The 19,071-nt window shown below is 43.9% G+C and overlaps 1 protein-coding gene across 1 annotated transcript in view; it reads left to right on the forward strand.

The window, feature by feature from the left end:
• LOC120047369 (kelch-like protein 4) overlaps nucleotides 1–16,047 on the forward strand; it is a 63,388-nt gene extending 47,341 nt beyond the window's left edge. Inside the window, exons 8-11 of the mRNA XM_038992891.1 lie at nucleotides 6,945–7,107; nucleotides 8,033–8,245; nucleotides 14,725–14,896; nucleotides 15,046–16,047. Coding sequence (XP_038848819.1) covers nucleotides 6,945–7,107; nucleotides 8,033–8,245; nucleotides 14,725–14,896; nucleotides 15,046–15,105 — 608 coding nt within the window. The 3' untranslated portion in view covers nucleotides 15,106–16,047. The remainder of the gene's footprint in view (nucleotides 1–6,944; nucleotides 7,108–8,032; nucleotides 8,246–14,724; nucleotides 14,897–15,045) is intronic.
• Nucleotides 16,048–19,071: the final 3,024 nt, after the last annotated feature.

The following is a 19,071-nucleotide window of genomic DNA, read 5'->3' on the forward strand; positions in this document are numbered from 1 at the left end:
AACATTCTACATTCTGTACGAATGAAGTTAATCGGAAATAGTCATTTTAATTAAACCAGTTGTGGGTTGATTTGACATATCGTTCCTTCTTTTCTGAATAAACACAACAGGCTTATAGCCAGCAGCACATGCAGCTCCTCACGTCTTCACAGTAAAACCGGGCTCACCACAAGCAAAGTATATAAGAGCTATCTGCTACAGCCCCGATCAAAGGAGACCCGGTAATACTATTCACTGTAACCTCTGGGAAAAAATGTTCACCCATAGCTCATAAAAGTCAACCACACACATCTCACAGACGAGTGAGATGAATACTTGACTAGAGATCCTCGGTGCACAGGTGCATAGGTGGCCCTCTCCGAGCTGAGGCTCTGGGGGTATGGACTCTGGTCTTTGAACTGGAGGGCTGGGCTGGCGAGGCACAAACTGACTCTCCTCCGCACTAGGCTCTACTCTTTCCATCCTCTCTCTTTCCAATTTCAACTGTGAATCAAGCCATTCCTGATATGAAACGTATGAGAAAAGAGAAAAACAGAGCAGGCGTACGGTAGTCTGCCAAGGTGTTATATAGGAATAGGTGTAAGTGAGAGAGAGTGAAAGAGAGAGAGGGAGGCAGAGAGAGAGAGAGAGGCAGAGAGTGAGATAGGAGCAGAGAGAGACAAAGAGAGGTAAAAAGAGAGAGAGGAGAGAGGAGAGAGAAAGAGAGACAGAGAGAGAGGAACTATTTTGATAGGTACACCTGCAGCTCACCCCTTGGCAGCAGTACTGTAGACTACTTCATCACCGACCTCAAACCAGAGTCTCTCAGAGCCTTCACAGTCAGCCCACTAACACCTCTCTCAGAGCCTTCACAGTCAGCCCACTAACACCTCTCTCAGAGCCTTCACAGTCAGCCCACTAACACCTCTCTCAGACCACAGTAAAATCACAGTGTATCTGAGAAGAGCAGAACCCAACCATGAAGCATCACGGCCCAATAAGTTACATGGTACTAAACAGGCCTATAGATGGAGTGCAAACAGTACAGAAATCTACCAAAAAGCAATTAGTAGCTATCCAAAATGGGGATATGTGGAGAAATCACTTTGCAAACCTCTACAACAATATAACAAAGAGCCCAGAATAAAAAAGATATACAAGAAAAATTACAAATCCTTGAATTAGCAGTCAAAGACTATAAGAATCGTGTGGATATCCCAATTACAGAAGAATCATTTTTGGGAAAACTATGCACGCTCCGAACCCAAAAGGCCTGTGGTGCTCATGCTATTTTAAATTAAATGATCAAATATACAGACCTCAATTTCAAATTGGCTATAGTAAATTCTTCAACATTATCCCCACTGCAGGTATTTTCCCTCGATATTTGGAACCAAGGATTGATCAAACCAATCTATAAAAATGTAGACAAATTTGACCCAAATAATTACAGAGGAATTTGAGTTAACAGCAACTTGGGGAAAATTCATAAATAGATCATGATGATCATAAATCATTTCCTTGATGAGCACAACGTCCTAAGCAGAAGCCAGATTGGATTTTTTAAAAACTATCGTACAACAGACCACATTTATACCCTCCAAACTCTAATTGACATAATCTAGTCGTGTTTTGTAGACTTCAAGAAATAATTTGATTCAATTTGGCATAAAGGTATTTTTATAAACTAATAGAAAGAGGTATTGGAGGGAAAACATATGACGTCATTAAATCAATGTACACTAAAAACAAATGTGCAGTTAAAATTGACAACAAGCAAACAGACATCTTCTCTCAGGGACGTGGAGTGAAACAGGGCTGCCCAATGAGTCCAACACTATTTAACATCTACATTAATGAATTGGCAAAAACATTAGACAAATCGGCAGCACCTGGTATCACCCTATACAACACTGAAATCAAGTGTCTGCTGTACAAAATTGACCTGGTGCTGCTGTCTCCCACTAAGGAGGGTCTGCTGTAGACAGATGACCTGGTGCTACTGTCTCCCACTAAGGAGGGTCTGCTGTCTCCCACTAAGGAGGGTCTGCTGTACGCAGATGACCTGGTGCTACTGTCTCTCACTAAGGAGGGTCTGCTGTAGACAGACGACCTGGTGCTGCTGTCTCTCACTAAGGAGGGTCTGCTGTAGACAGATGACCTGGTGCTGCTGTCTCTCACTAAGGAGGGTCTGCTGTATGCAGATGACCTGGTGCTGCTGTCTCTCACTAAAGAGGGTCTGCTGTAGACAGATGACCTGGTGCTGCTGTCTCTCAATAAGGAGGGTCTACTGTACGCAGATGACCTGGTGCTGCTGTCTCTCACTAAAGAGGGTGTGCTGTACACAGATGACCTGGTGCTGCTGTCTCTCACTAAAGAGGGTCTGCTGTAGACAGATGACCTGGTGCTACTGTCTCTCACTAAGGAGGGTCTGCTGTAGACAGATGACCTGGTGCTGCTGTCTCTCACTAAGGAGGGTCTGCTGTATGCAGATGACCTGGTGCTGCTGTCTCTCACTAAAGAGGGTCTGCTGTAGACAGATGACCTGGTGCTGCTGTCTCTCACTAAGGAGGGTCTGCTGTACGCAGATGACCTGGTGCTGCTGTCTCTCACTAAAGAGGGTGTGCTGTACACAGATGACCTGGTGCTGCTGTCTCTCACTAAAGAGGGTGTGCTGTAGACAGATGACCTGGTGCTACTGTCTCTCACTAAGGAGGGTCTGCTGTAGACAGATGACCTGGTGCTGTTGTCTCCCACTAAGGAGGGTCTGCTGTAGACAGATGACCTGGTGCTGCTGTCTCCCACTAAGGAGGGTCTGCTGTAGACAGATGACCTGGTGCTGCTGTCTCCCACTAAGGAGGGTCTGCTGTAGACAGATGACCTGGTGCTGCTATCTCCCGCTAAGGAGGGTCTGCTGTAGACAGATGACCTGGTGCTGCTGTCTCCCACTAAGGAGGGTCTGCTGTACACAGATGACCTGGTGCTGCTGTCTCCCACTAAGGAGGGTCTGCTGTAGACAGATTACCTGGTGCTGCTGTCTCTCACTAAAGAGGGTCTGCTGTAGACAGATGACCTGGTGCTGCTGTCTCCCACTAAGGAGGGTCTGCTGTAGACAGATGACCTGGTGCTGCTGTCTCTCACTAAAGAGGGTGTGCTGTAGACAGATGACCTGGTGCTGCTGTCTCCCACTAAGGAGGGTCTGCTGTAGACAGATGACCTGGTGCTGCTGTCTCTCACTAAAGAGGGTCTGCTGTAGACAGATGACCTGGTGCTGCTGTCTCCCACTAAGGAGGGTCTGCTGTAGACAGATGACCTGGTGCTGCTGTCTCTCACTAAAGAGGGTCTGCTGTAGACAGATGACCTGGTGCTGCTGTCTCCCACTAAGGAGGGTCTGCTGTAGACAGATGACCTGGTGCTGCTGTCTCTCACTAAAGAGGGTGTGCTGTAGACAGATGACCTGGTGCTGCTGTCTCCCACTAAGGAGGGTCTGCTGTAGACAGATGACCTGGTGCTGCTGTCTCTCACTAAAGAGGGTGTGCTGTAGACAGATGACCTGGTGCTGCTGTCTCCCACTAAGGAGGGTCTGCTGTAGACAGATGACCTGGTGCTGCTGTCTCCCACTAAGGAGGGTCTGCTGTATGCAGATGACCTGGTGCTGCTGTCTCCCACTAAGGAGGGTCTGCTGTAGACAGATGACCTGGTGCTGCTGTCTCTCACTAAGGAGGGTCTGCTGTAGACAGATGACCTGGTGCTGCTGTCTCCCACTAAGGAGGGTCTGCTGTAGACAGATGACCTGGTGCTGCTGTCTCCCACTAAGGAGGGGTTACAGAAGCACCTAGATCATCAGCACAGCACAGCACAGGTTCAGTCAGACATGGGCTCTGACTGTTAATAACAGGTTCTGTCAGACCTGGGCTCTGACTGTTAATAACAGGTTCTGTCAGACCTGGGCTCTGACTGTTAATAACAGGTTCTGTCAGACCTGGGCTCTGACTGTTAATAACAGGTTCTGTCAGACCTGGGCTCTGACTGTTAATAACAGGTTCTGTCAGACCTGGGCTCTGACTGTTAATAACAGGTTCTGTCAGACCTGGGCTCTGACTGTTAATAACAGGTTCTGTCAGACCTGGGCTCTGACTGTTAATAACAGGTTCTGTCAGACCTGGGCTCTGACTGTTAATAACAGGTTCTGTCAGACCTGGGCTCTGACTGTTAATAACAGGTTCTGTCAGACCTGGGCTCTGACTGTTAATAACAGGTTCTGTCAGACCTGGGCTCTGACTGTTAATAACAGGTTCTGTCAGACCTGGGCTCTGACTGTTAATAACAGGTTCTGTCAGACCTGGGCTCTGACTGTTAATAACAGGTTCTGTCAGACCTGGGCTCTGACTGTTAATAACAGGTTCTGTCAGACCTGGGCTCTGACTGTTAATAACAGGTTCTGTCAGGCCTGGGCTCTGACCGTTAATCTTTAAAAAATGAATAGAATGATATTCCAAAAAAGGTCCAGAAATCAGGATGGCAAATATAAATTCTATTTGGACACAGTTCTATTAGAACACACCAAAAACTACACGTATCTAGGACTAAATATCAGCAACAGAGGTAGCTTTCACATGGCTGTGAATGAGCTCAGAGACAAAGCAAGAAGAGCATTTTATGCCATTAAAGGGAACATCAAAATCAAAATTTCAATTAGAATCTGGCTAAACATTTTCCAATCAGTTATAGAACCAATTGCTCTATATGGGAGGGAAGTATGGGGTCCACTCTCTAACAGCGAAGTATGGGGTCCACTCTCTAACAGTGAAATTTACCAAATGGGACAAACATCCAATCAAAATACTACATGCAGAGTTTTGCGAAACTGTATTGCAAGTGCAAAGAAACTCCAAATAACCCATGTAGAGCAGAATTGGGCTGATACCCCCTCCTTATTCAAATAGAAAAAAGAGCCATCACATTTTACAACCATCTAAAAACAAGTGACCCCAAAATGTTCCATCACACAGCTCTACAATGTCAAGAGATGAAACAAGAGAAGAGTCCCCTCTGAGGCTCAGTTCACTAACTCAAACCAACCCCATAGAGCCTCAGGACAGCACTCAGAAAATCTGGCCCAACCAAATCATCACAAAACAAAAATAAAAATATATCACCTATTGAAAAGACACCACAAAAAATCTAAGTAAACTTCAATGCTATTTGGCTCTAAACAGACAGTACATGGTGGCAGACTATCTGACCACTGTGACTGATAGAAAACTGAGGAAAACACTGACTAGGTACAGACTCAGTGAGCACAGTCTGGCTATAGAGACCGGTCGTCACAGACAAACCTGGCTGCCCAGAGAGGACAGTCTGGCTATAGAGACCGGTCGTCACAGACAAACCTGGCTGCCCAGAGAGGACAGTCTGGCTATAGAGACCGGTCGTCACAGACAAACCTGGCTGCCCAGAGAGGACAGGCTGTGCTCACTCTGCTCCAGGGGAGAGGTAGAGACAGAACTGCATTTCCTATTACACTGTGACAAATACTCCGACCTAAGATAATATTTATTTCCCAAAATTCTAATTCAATACAAAGAATTTGAAACTATAAAAGATAAAGAAAAAATCTAATAATTATTTTGTGAAAAGCCAAAATGTGCAGTTTTGGGACAGCCAGTGAAGAGTGCAATGTAATGTCAATAATATTTCCCATTTAGTTTTGTTTTGGCTTTCATACCATGTCATGTTGCTTCTCAGTCAGGTTGTGACTGCTCTACTACTATTGCTTTAACTCACTGTTCTTAGGCTGTCATTGAAAATAAGAATTTGTTCTTAACTGACTTGCCTAGTAAAATAAACAGACCATCAGACCCTTCTTCCTGATTGCTCAGTTTGGCCGGGCGGACAGCTCTAGGAAGAGTCTTGGTGGTTCCAAACTTCTTTCATTTAAGAATGATGGAGGCCACTGTGTTCTTGGGGACTTTCAATGCTGCAGAAATGCTTTGGTACCCTTCCCCAGATCTGTGACTCGGCACAATCCTGTCTCTGAGCTCTACGGAAAATGTTTTTTGCTCTGATATGCACTGTCAACTGTGGGCCTTTCCACATCATGTAAAATGAATGGAATTTTCCACAGGTGAACTCCAATCAAGTTGTAGAAACATCTCAAGTATAACCAATGGAAACAGGATGCACCTGAGCTCATAGCAAAGAGTCTTATGTAAATATGGTATTTCTTTTTTTTGTTGTACATTTGCTAAAATTTCTAAAAACCTATTTTCACTTTGTCATTATGGGGTATTGTGCATATATTGATGAAAAAAATAAGTATTTAATCCATTTTAAAATAAGGCTGTAACATAACAAAATGCTTCTAAAAGTCAAAAGGTCTGAATACTTTCCGAATGCACTGGATAAATCTATCTATTGTGTTGTACAGTAACTTCCTATTCATTGTTGTTGGAAAATCACTTTCCTCTGTGACCCCCAGCAATAGCAGGATTAACAGTGTTTTATATCCATCCTGTTTGGAGAACAGAGCCTGGGTTCAAGTACTATTTCAAATCTTTCAAATACTAAGTTTGCCCTAGCCTGCCTGGTTCTGGGCGTGCAGAGTTTGTAGTTTTGGGATTATTCTATTGGTTCCATTATTAAGCCAAGCAAGCTTAATCAATCGGAAATAACGTATTTTAAATGATTTCAAATAGTATTTGAACCCAGGTCTGTTTGGAGAATAGAATAGCCTACATTCAGTCAGTTCAACACAACGGTGACTCATCTAACAGCACTTTGGCTGTTCTCAAATGAGCATCATGGTTGAGCCACACACACACACACACACACACACACACACACACACACACACACACACACACACACACACACACACACACACACACACACACACACACACACACACACACACACACACACACACACAGGTTGATGGTTCCCTCCTCTTTCTAACTCTCCAGGTATAACAGTGTTGGAGGGCCCCATGTATGCAGTCGGTGGCCATGATGGATGGAGTTACCTGAATACAGTGGAGAGGTGGGACCCCCAGGCTAAACAGTGGAACTACGTGGCCAGCATGTCCACGCCACGCAGCACTATGGGAGTCACCGCACTCAACGGAAAGTAAGTGGCCGTACTAAAACATTATGACAGCATGCAGGAACAGTTATTACTAAAACACAAACTTATTTAAGACATAAGGCACAAAATGAAAGAAGAATTTCTGACACACTGGAAGCCAGTAACCAGCACAACAGGACACAAATAGTTCTGCTTCTTGTTATGTAACACATTTTGGCGAATGCCTGACCTTCGTATCGAAACAAGAATGCTTTTCTTTGTGCGTAAGCCTGGGCCTAGACTACCACAGCTCTACGTTACATAACGCCACACAACAACGGACTGTTTTACAGGGTGTTTTCACTCTATAAAACCCTTTTAGATCGTCTTCCTGAATCTGGATCCCTTTTCCTGAATCTGGATCCCTGAATCCCTTTTAGATCGTCTTCCTGAATCTGGGTCAAATAGACAACAAGGGAGGAAGATGATTCCTCAAACCTCCTTCCCTCTCTGCCATGGAAGATGTTTCCTCAACCCTCCTTCCCTCTCTGCCATGGAAGATGTTTCCTCAACCCTCCTTCCCTCTCTGCCATGGAAGATGTTTCCTCAACCCTCCTTCCCTCTCTGCCATGGAAGATGTTTCCTCAACCCTCCTTCCCTCTCTGCCATGGAAGATGTTTCCTCAACTCTCCTTCCCTCTCTGCCATGGAAGATGTTTCCTCAACCCTCCTTCCCTCTCTGCCATGGAAGATGTTTCCTCAACCCTCCTTCCCTCTCTGCCATGGAAGATGTTTCCTCAACTCTCCTTCCCTCTCTGCCATGGAAGATGTTTCTACAACCCTCCTTCTCTCTTTGCCATGGAAGATGTTTCCTCAACCCTCCATTCCTCTCTGCTAAGGAAGCCTGAGATTCTCCCTCCCTTAAAAGAAGATTTCATATCAGAGCAACATCCAAAATCCAATTTGTAACGCTTTTATTGTCCTTACAGATTGTTTGCAGTTGGTGGTCGGGATGGGAGCTCGTGTCTGCGGTCAATGGAATGCTTTGATCCACACACCAACAAGTGGAGTATGTGTGCCCCCATGGCGAAGAGGAGAGGAGGGGTGGGTGTGGCCACGTACAACAGCTTCCTCTATGCTGTGGGTGGTCATGATGCCCTGGCGTCCAACCACTGCTCCAGACTATCAGACTGTGTAGAGAGGTAAACAACCACTGTCCCAGACTCTCAGACTGTGTAGACAGGTAAACAACCACTGTCCCAGACTATCAGACTGTGTAGAGAGGTAAACAACCACTGTCCCAGACTCTCAGACTGTGTAGACAGGTAAACAACCACTGTCCCAGACTATCAGACTGTGTAGACAGATAAACAACCACTGTCCCAGACTATCAGACTGTGTAGAGAGGTAAACAACCACTGTCCCAGACTATCAGACTGTGTAGAGAGGTAAACAACCACTGTCCCAGACTATCAGACTGTGTAGACAGGTAGACAACCACTGTCCCAGACTCTCAGACTGTGTAGACAGGTAAACAACCACTGTCCCAGACTATCAGACTGTGTAGAGAGGTAAACAACCACTGTCCCAGACTATCAGACTGTGTAGAGAGGTAAACAACCACTGTCCCAAACTATCAGACTGTGTAGAGGTAAACAACCACTGTCCCAGACTCTCAGACTGTGTAGAGAGGTAAACAACCACTGTCCCAGACTCTCAGACTGTGTAGACAGGTAAACAACCACTGTCCCAGACTATCAGACTGTGTAGACAGGTAAACAACCACTGTCCCAGACTCTCAGACTGTGTAGAGGTAAACAACCACTGTCCCAGACTATCAGACTGTGTAGAGAGGTAAACAACCACTGTCCCAGACTATCAGACTGTGTAGAGAGGTAAACAACCACTGTCCCAGACTCTCAGACTGTGTAGACAGGTAAACAACCACTGTCCCAGACTCTCAGACTGTGTAGACAGGTAAACAACCACTGTCCCAGACTATCAGACTGTGTAGACAGGTAAACAACCACTGTCCCAGACTATCAGACTGTGTAGACAGGTAAACAACCACTGTCCCAGACTATCAGACTGTGTAGACAGGTAAACAACCACTGTCCCAGACTCTCAGACTGTGTAGAGAGGTAAACAACCACTGTCCCAGACTATCAGACTGTGTAGAGAGGTAAACAACCACTGTCCCAGACTCTCAGACTGTGTAGAGAGGTAAACAACCACTGTCCCAGACTATCAGACTGTGTAGAGAGGTAAACAACCACTGTCCCAGACTATCAGACTGTGTAGACAGGTAAACAACCACTGTCCCAGACTCTCAGACTGTGTAGAGAGGTAAACAACCACTGTCCCAGACTATCAGCCTGTGTAGAGAGGTAAACAACCACTGTCCCAGACTCTCAGACTGTGTAGAGAGGTAAACAACCACTGTCCCAGACTATCAGACTGTGTAGAGAGGTAAACAACCACTGTCCCAGACTCTCAGACTGTGTAGACAGGTAAACAACCACTGTCCCAGACTCTCAGACTGTGTAGACAGGTAAACAACCACTGTCCCAGACTCTCAGACTGTGTAGACAGGTAAACAACCACTGTCCCAGACTATCAGACTGTGTAGACAGGTAAACAACCACTGTCCCAGACTATCAGACTGTGTAGACAGGTAAACAACCACTGTCCCAGACTATCAGACTGTGTAGACAGGTAAACAACCACTGTCCCAGACTCTCAGACTGTGTAGAGAGGTAAACAACCACTGTCCCAGACTATCAGACTGTGTAGAGAGGTAAACAACCACTGTCCCAGACTCTCAGACTGTGTAGAGAGGTAAACAACCACTGTCCCAGACTATCAGACTGTGTAGAGAGGTAAACAACCACTGTCCCAGACTATCAGACTGTGTAGACAGGTAAACAACCACTGTCCCAGACTCTCAGACTGTGTAGAGAGGTAAACAACCACTGTCCCAGACTATCAGCCTGTGTAGAGAGGTAAACAACCACTGTCCCAGACTCTCAGACTGTGTAGAGAGGTAAACAACCACTGTCCCAGACTATCAGACTGTGTAGAGAGGTAAACAACCACTGTCCCAGACTCTCAGACTGTGTAGACAGGTAAACAACCACTGTCCCAGACTATCAGACTGTGTAGACAGGTAAACAACCACTGTCCCAGACTATCAGACTGTGTAGACAGGTAAACAACCACTGTCCCAGACTCTCAGACTGTGTAGAGAGGTAAACAACCACTGTCCCAGACTATCAGACTGTGTAGAGAGGTAAACAACCACTGTCCCAGACTCTCAGACTGTGTAGAGAGGTAAACAACCACTGTCCCAGACTATCAGACTGTGTAGAGAGGTAAACAACCACTGTCCCAGACTATCAGACTGTGTAGACAGGTAAACAACCACTGTCCCAGACTATCAGACTGTGTAGACAGGTAAACAACCACTGTCCCAGACTCTCAGACTGTGTAGAGAGGTAAACAACCACTGTCCCAGACTATCAGCCTGTGTAGAGAGGTAAACAACCACTGTCCCAGACTCTCAGACTGTGTAGAGAGGTAAACAACCACTGTCCCAGACTCTCAGACTGTGTAGAGAGGTAAACAACCACTGTCCCAGACTCTCAGACTGTGTAGACAGGTAAACAACCACTGTCCCAGACTATCAGACTGTGTAGACAGGTAAACAACCACTGTCCCAGACTATCAGACTGTGTAGACAGGTAAACAACCACTGTCCCAGACTCTCAGACTGTGTAGAGAGGTAAACAACCACTGTCCCAGACTATCAGACTGTGTAGAGAGGTAAACAACCACTGTCCCAGACTATCAGACTGTGTAGACAGGTAAACAACCACTGTCCCAGACTATCAGACTGTGTAGACAGGTAAACAACCACTGTCCCAGACTCTCAGACTGTGTAGAGAGGTAAACAACCACTGTCCCAGACTCTCAGACTGTGTAGAGAGGTAAACAACCACTGTCCCAGACTCTCAGACTGTGTAGAGAGGTAAACAACCACTGTCCCGAACTATCAGACTGTGTAGGCAGGTAAACAACCAATCATAGCTCTGGTCTACAATATGGTTGCATTTCGTTTCACTTCCCGAAATGCATTGAACAATGGTGAAAACTCCCTCTATTCCAGGCTTACACCAATCCAATGCTTTTGAATCCATGACAGAGATGTAAGTGCACACTTTTGGGAGAAGTGCAGATAATTGGGATGCAGACTATCTCAGTAGTGTACTAGAATTGGGATGCGGCCTATCCCAGTAGTGTACTAGAATTGGGATGTAGCCTATCCCAGTAGTGTACTAAAATTGGGATGTAGCCTATCCCAGTAGTGTACTAGAATTGGGATGTAGCCTATCCCAGTAGTGTACTAGAATTGGGATGTAGTCTATTCCAGTAGTGTACTAGAATTGGGATGTAGCCTATCCCAGTACTATACTAGAATTGGGATGTAGCCTATCCCAGTAGTGTACTAGAATTGGGATGTAGCCTATTCCAGTACTGTACTAGAATTGGGATGTAGCCTATTCCAGTACTGATCTAGAATTGGGATGTAGCCTATTCCAGTACTGTACTAGAATTGGGATGTAGCCTATTCCAGATGACTAAAATTCCAAATGACTAAAATGTGTACTAGAATTGGGATGTAGCCTATTCCAGTACTGTACTAGAATTGGGATGTAGCCTATCCCAGTACTATACTAGAATTGGGATGTAGCCTATCCCAGTAGTGTACTAGAATTGGGATGTAGCCTATTCCAGTACTGTACTAGAATTGGGATGTAGCCTATTCCAGTACTGATCTAGAATTGGGATGTAGCCTATTCCAGTACTGTACTAGAATTGGAATGTGGCCTATCCCAGTAGTGTACTAGAGTAAAAAAACTCAACATTGTGTCTCGTTATAGATATTATAAGGGTGAAGTATAGCTATGCGTATGGAAACAGAGTTGGGACATTTCAGACTATGCGTATGGAAACCGAGTTGGGACATTTCAGGCTATGCGTATGGAAACAGAGTTGGGACATTTCAGGCTATGTGTATGGAAACAGAGTTGGGACATTTCAGGCTATGTGTATGGAAACAGAGTTGGGACATTTCAGGCTATGCGTATGGAAACAGAGTCGGGACATTTCAGGCTATGCGTATGGAAACAGAGTCGGGACATTTCAGGCTATGCGTATGGAAACAGAGTTGGGACATTTCAGGCTATGTGTATGGAAACAGAGTTGGGACATTTCAGGCTATGCGTATGGAAACAGAGTTGGGACATTTCAGGCTATGCGTATGGAAACAGAGTTGGGACATTTCAGGCTATGCGTATGGAAACAGAGTTCGGACATTTCAGGCTATGTGTATGGAAACAGAGTTGGGACATTTCAGGCTATGTGTATGGAAACAGAGTTGGGACATTTCAGGCTATGCGTATGGAAACAGAGTTGGGACATTTCAGGCTATGCGTATGGAAACAGAGTTGGGACATTTCAGGCTATGTGTATGGAAACAGAGTTGGGACATTTCAGGCTATGTGTATGGAAACAGAGTTGGGACATTTCAGGCTATGTGTATGGAAACAGAGTTGGGACATTTCAGGCTATGCGTATGGAAACAGAGTTGGGACATTTCAGGCTATGCGTATGGAAACAGAGTTGGGACATTTCAGGCTATGCGTATGGAAACAGAGTTGGGACATTTCAGGCTATGTGTATGGAAACAGAGTTGGGACATTTCAGGCTATGCGTATGGAAACAGAGTTGGGACATTTCAGGCTATGCGTATGGAAACAGAGTTGAGACATTTCAGGCTATGCGTATGGAAACAGAGTTGGGACATTTCAGGCTATGTGTATGGAAACAGAGTTGAGACATTTCAGGCTATGTGTATGGAAACAGAGTTGGGACATTTCAGGCTATGCGTATGGAAACAGAGTTGAGACATTTCAGGCTATGCGTATGGAAACAGAGTTGGGACATTTCAGGCTATGCGTATGGAAACAGAGTTGGGACATTTCAGGCTATGCGTATGGAAACAGAGTTGGGACATTTCAGGCTATGTGTATGGAAACAGAGTTGGGACATTTCAGGCTATGCGTATGGAAACAGAGTTGGGACATTTCAGGCTATGCGTATGGAAACAGAGTTGAGACATTTCAGGCTATGCGTATGGAAACAGAGTTGGGACATTTCAGGCTATGTGTATGGAAACAGAGTTGAGACATTTCAGGCTATGTGTATGGAAACAGAGTTGGGACATTTCAGGCTATGCGTATGGAAACAGAGTTGAGACATTTCAGGCTATGCGTATGGAAACAGAGTTGGGACATTTCAGGCTATGCGTATGGAAACAGAGTTGGGACATTTCAGGCTATGCGTATGGAAACAGAGTTGGGACATTTCAGGCTATGCGTATGGAAACAGAGTTGGGACATTTCAGGCTATGCGTATGGAAACAGAGTTGGGACATTTCAGGCTATGTGTATGGAAACAGAGTTGGGACATTTCAGGCTATGTGTATGGAAACAGAGTTGGGACATTTCAGGCTATGCGTATGGAAACAGAGTTGGGACATTTCAGGCTATGTGTATGGAAACAGAGTTGGGACATTTCAGGCTATGTGTATGGAAACAGAGTTGGGACATTTCAGGCTATGTGTATGGAAACAGAGTTGGGACATTTCAGGCTATGCGTATGGAAACAGAGTTGGGACATTTCAGGCTATGCGTATGGAAACAGAGTTGGGACATTTCAGGCTATGCGTATGGAAACAGAGTTGGGACATTTCAGGCTATGCGTATGGAAACAGAGTTGGGACATTTCAGGCTATGCGTATGGAAACAGAGTTGGGACATTTCAGGCTATGTGTATGGAAACAGAGTTGGGACATTTCAGGCTATGCGTATGGAAACAGAGAGTTGGGTGTGTGCCTTGTTATGTCCCTTGAGGTGAGGCATTGGCCGTGTTCGAGAGCATCAAAACCGTGATGTATCATGGGTAAATTGTGACTGACTGATTGATCTACAAATGAATAGTGAGTAGTTATTTATGATGCAAGGTGATTTGTAGATCAGTCAGTCTCAACTCGCCTTTAAAGTTGGCTGCAGTGTCAAACGCAGACATCGGGATTGTTCCACATCGCAGGCGACTAACGACCGACAGATCTACAAAAAAACCTTGCGTCATAAAGAACTACTCATTATTATTTGTAGATCAGTCACAATTTACCCAAGGCACGTTACAGGTTTGATCCTCTGGAACACAGCCATTGTCTCTGTCTGTCTGCATGTACAGGTCAAACTCAAGACACGTCATTCTTTCCATTGGAGCTGGTTTTAGCCGTGTGATTATCTGGCTTCTGCCTCCCTCTGCTGGCTGTTCTGTAAACATCAAACTGTAGCTGATACACACTGCATGTGACCCTATCAATGAACAGAATACCATTCTTGTCAAAAACAATTAAACAGAAAATATAATTTCAAAAGTCAATAAATAAAAAAAATACAACAAAATATTTTGTCCCACTCAAAATATATTGTTGAATTCATCCATGGACAAGACTAATCTTTGCTCTGTATCTCTTAAATATCCCAGTGCTCACTACACTTCTTCAGGTATTTCCCTTTATCCTTGTATTTCCTCTATGTCACTGCAGGTATGATCCCAAAACAGACACATGGACCACGGTGTCCTCTCTGAGTGTCCCCAGAGATGCTGTAGGTATCTGTCTGCTAGGAGACAGGCTATACGCTGTCGGAGGATACGACGGAACATCCTACCTGAACAGTGTTGAGTCCTATGATGCACAGAACAATGAATGGACTGAGGTAACTTGAATCATTCCTTACATCTTCAAAGAATGCTTTTCGACCCAGAATTCCAATAGCCAGGCACAACCTTTTATTTCCATACTGTAATAGCTTTTTAAGACAGACTGAATGACCTTTCATTACCCTTTACTGTATGTCTCCAACAGGAGGTCAATCTCAACATTGGAAGGGCTGGAGCCTGTGTTGTAGTTGTGAGAATACCTTGAGAACTACAACTCCCTACAACCCCCAGGAATGCCACACACCACTGATGTCACTGAGAATGTTTTTCCTTCAGTTTTTCAACTGTAAAGACAAACCTCTACTGCATTCCTCACAAACCAATGTTTCCATCAACAGTGATTTTCATTGTCCACTTGAAAGTATTTTATCTTTGATTATAAGAACGTACTTTACCATATCTACGGATCAAGTAAGTGGTTAGTAATGGTTAAAAAAAATTAAGAAAACTCTTCCACACTCTCCTTGGTCTGGTTACTCTGTTAAAATGCTCTATCAGAAAATAATGTTCAGAAAATAATGTTCAGAAAATAATGTTCTCTATATGATACAAAGAAAGAAATTACATTTATTAACTGATACTTTTACATTTATACAGCAACATTCTATATTTGTCTCATCACATAATATTTTTTCGATTTATACTCCTATGTATATCTCTCTTTTAGCCACCGGAAAATTAAATGTACTTTTTCTATTTTTACTACATCTCTGTTGCTAAACTGGATTTCTACTCTACAAAACGTTTTGAAGAAGGATCACTGTGAATAATACTGAAGATGAAGAGTTTGCAAAGTGCAATACCGGGTACGCTGTACCAGAACATTTTGAGAAAGTTACTCACGTTGCACAGCAACTGTGAGCTGGACATAGATATTTTAGAAAGGAAAGGAAACAAAAAGTTTTCAAAAAGTTTTTTTTGCTTTCTTGGAAGCTCTAGCTGAATTACACCAAAGTCGTTACCCAGTCTTAGAAATGTTGTGTACATGTTTTAAAAATACGTTTACAGAATTGTGAATATACAAATATATCATATTGATATTTTGCATTACTACAAAGATGTTAGTAGGTTTGCTAAAATTGCAGTCATCTTTATATAATCATATCATGCCTAAACCACTGCATTACTGTCATCTCCAGGGTTTCTTTTTATATTTTGGCATGCTAGTTAATATTTATTTGTAATTAAACAATATTGATATTTTATTTGGTGTTTCATTAGGATCCCCATTAGCTGTTGCGAAAGCTGCAGCTACTCTTCCTGGGCTCCACGCAACACATGAAACATGACATTACACAGAACATTAATAGACAAGAAGCTCAAGGACGGCACTACATCAATTTAAAAATGGCACATTTTGCCTCCATATCAATACATACACACACACTATCTAGGTTAAATAGGGGAGAAGCGTTGTGAGGTGTTGCTTTGTCAGTTTTTTTAAAAAACCAAGTTTGCGGTTCATTTGAGCAACGGAGTTCCACACAATACTGGTTCTGTATAATACTGTACGCTTTCTTGAATTTGTTCTGGATTTGGGGGACTGTGAAAAGACCCCTGGTGGTATGTCTGGTGGGGTAAGTGGTGTGTGTCAGAGCTGTGTGTAAGTTGACTATGCAAACAATTTGGAATTTTCAACACATTAATGTTTCTTTATAAAGAGAAGAAGTGATGCAGTCAGTCTCTCCTCAACTCTTAGCCAAGAGAGACTGGCATGCATAGTATTAATATCAGCCCTCTGATTACAATGAAGAACAAGACGTGCCGCTTTGTTCTGGACCAGCTGCAGCTTAACTAGGTCTTTCCTTGCAGCACTCGACCACACGACTGGACAATAATCAAGATAAGACAAAACTAGAGCCTGCAGGACTTGCTTTTTGGAGTGGGATGACATAAAAGCAGAGCAAATCATTATTATGGACAGACCCCTCACCATCTTTGCAGCCATTGCATATATATGTTTTGACCAGGACAGTTTACAATCGAAGGTAACACCATGTAATTTAGTCTCATCAACTTGTTCAACAGCCATACCATTCATTACCAGATTCAGCTGAGATCTAGAACTTGTCACAGGCCGGCTCATAGCCTGTGGCAAAAATGAGGGGACACGAACAACAGGTATAGGCCAATCAAAAAGATTCTTTATTATAAACAAAACTATTAACTTTAAACTAAGAAAAAGGAATGAGGCGTGGAAGTATCATAATGTAAGGTGTATGTAAAGTGCAGGGATGCGTGAATCTGTGTGTGTGAATATGACTGAGTGAAAACTACGTAAAACTACAAAGGAACAAACAAAACAGGATCATACCTGGAGGAGCAGAGAGAGAGAAAAGTGGTTAGTGAAGCAGCTTAAATACCCTGAGCCCAGGTGGCTCCAATCACTAAACAACCCTCCTCTGCCTGCAGGAGGAACCGCCCCTGCAATGCAGAGGGGCCGTGACAAACTTAAGGAATAAATTGTACCAAATGCAATGCCCTTAGTTTTAGAGATGTTCAGGACCAGTTATTACTGGCCACTCATTCCAAAACAGACTGCAACTCTTTGTTAAGGGTTTCAGTGACTTCATTAGCTGTGGTTGCTGATGTGTATATGGTTTAAACATCCGCATACATGGACACACAGGCTTTGTTTAATGCCAGTGGCAGGTCATTGGTAAAAATAGAAAACGAGTAGAGGGCCTAGAGAGCTGCCCCTACCCCGGTACACCACACTTTACATTAGAGAAGCTTCCATTAAATAAAACCCCTCAGAGTTCTATGAGATAGATAGCTCTGAATCCTGAGTGGCGCAGCTGTCTAAGGCCCTGCATCTCAGTGCAAGAGGTGTTATTACAGTCCCTGCTTTGAATCCAGCCAGGCTGAATCACATCCGGCTGTGATTGCGAGTCCCATAGGGCGGCGCACAATTGACCCAGCGTCGTCTGGGTTTGGCCGGAGTAGGCCGTCATTTTAAATAAGAATTAGTTCTTAACTGACTTGCCTAGTTAAATATAATTAAATAAAATCCACAATATGGCAGAGATTGAAAAGCCATAATGCATACATTTTCTGAATAACAGGTTATGGTCAATAATGTCAAAGGCTGCACTGAAATCTAACAGTACAGCTCCCACAATCTTCTTATTATCAATTTCCTTCAACTAATCATCAGTCATTTGTGTCGGTGCAGTACATATTGAGGGCTCCTCTCTATAAGCATGCTGAAAGTCTGCTGTTCATTTGTTTACAGAGAAATAGCATTGTATTTCATCAAGCACCATTTTTCCCCAACAGTTTGATAAGAGCTGGTAGTAAGCTGATAGGTCTGCTGTTAGAACCAGTAAAGGCCACTTTACCACTCTTGGGTAAAGGAATGACTTTGGCTTCCCTCCAGGCCTGAGCATAACCACCTTCCTCTAGGCTCAGATTAAAGATATGACAGATAGGAGTGGCTATAGAGTCAGCTACCATTCTCAGTAGCTTTCCATTTAAGTTGTCAATGCCAGGAGGTTTGTCATTATTGATCGATAACAATAATTTTCCCACCTCTCCCTCACTAACTTTACAAAATTCAATGCTTTTCTTTCATTTTTTTATTTTTATGCATGAGTACGATGGCTCACTGTTCATTTTTAGCATTTCCTGCCTAAGTTTGCCCACTTTCCCAATGAATTTAAAATAAAAATATGCAGCGGTCTAAGGCACTGCATCGCAGTGTACCCAGGCTGTGTCACAACCGACCGTGACCGGGAGTCCCATAGAGGGCGGCTGGCTTCTGGGTTAAGCGGGCGGGTCTTCAGAAGCATGGTTTGACGGGTAACGTTTGGGAGGACGCATGACTCGACCTTCGCCTCTCCCAAGCCCATTGGGGAGTTGCAGTGATGAGACAAGATCGCAATTGGATATCACGAAAAAGGAGGTAAAATACAAAAATGTAAAAAAATAAATAATTGGCAACATCAAATGGTTTTGTGATGAATAAGCCATCTGATCTGATGAAAGATGGAGTTGAATTTGTCTTTCTGTCCATAATTCTATTTCAAGTACTCTTTTTGTTGAGTTTAGTCACATCATTTCTCAATTTGCAGTAAGTCAGCCAGTCAGATGTGCAGCCAGACTTATTAGACACTCCTTTTGCCCCATCTCCTTCAACCATACAGTTTTTCATTTCCTCATCAATCCATGG

This window comes from Salvelinus namaycush, chromosome 5 (assembly GCF_016432855.1).
Source record: "Salvelinus namaycush isolate Seneca chromosome 5, SaNama_1.0, whole genome shotgun sequence".
NCBI lineage: Eukaryota > Metazoa > Chordata > Actinopteri > Salmoniformes > Salmonidae > Salvelinus > Salvelinus namaycush.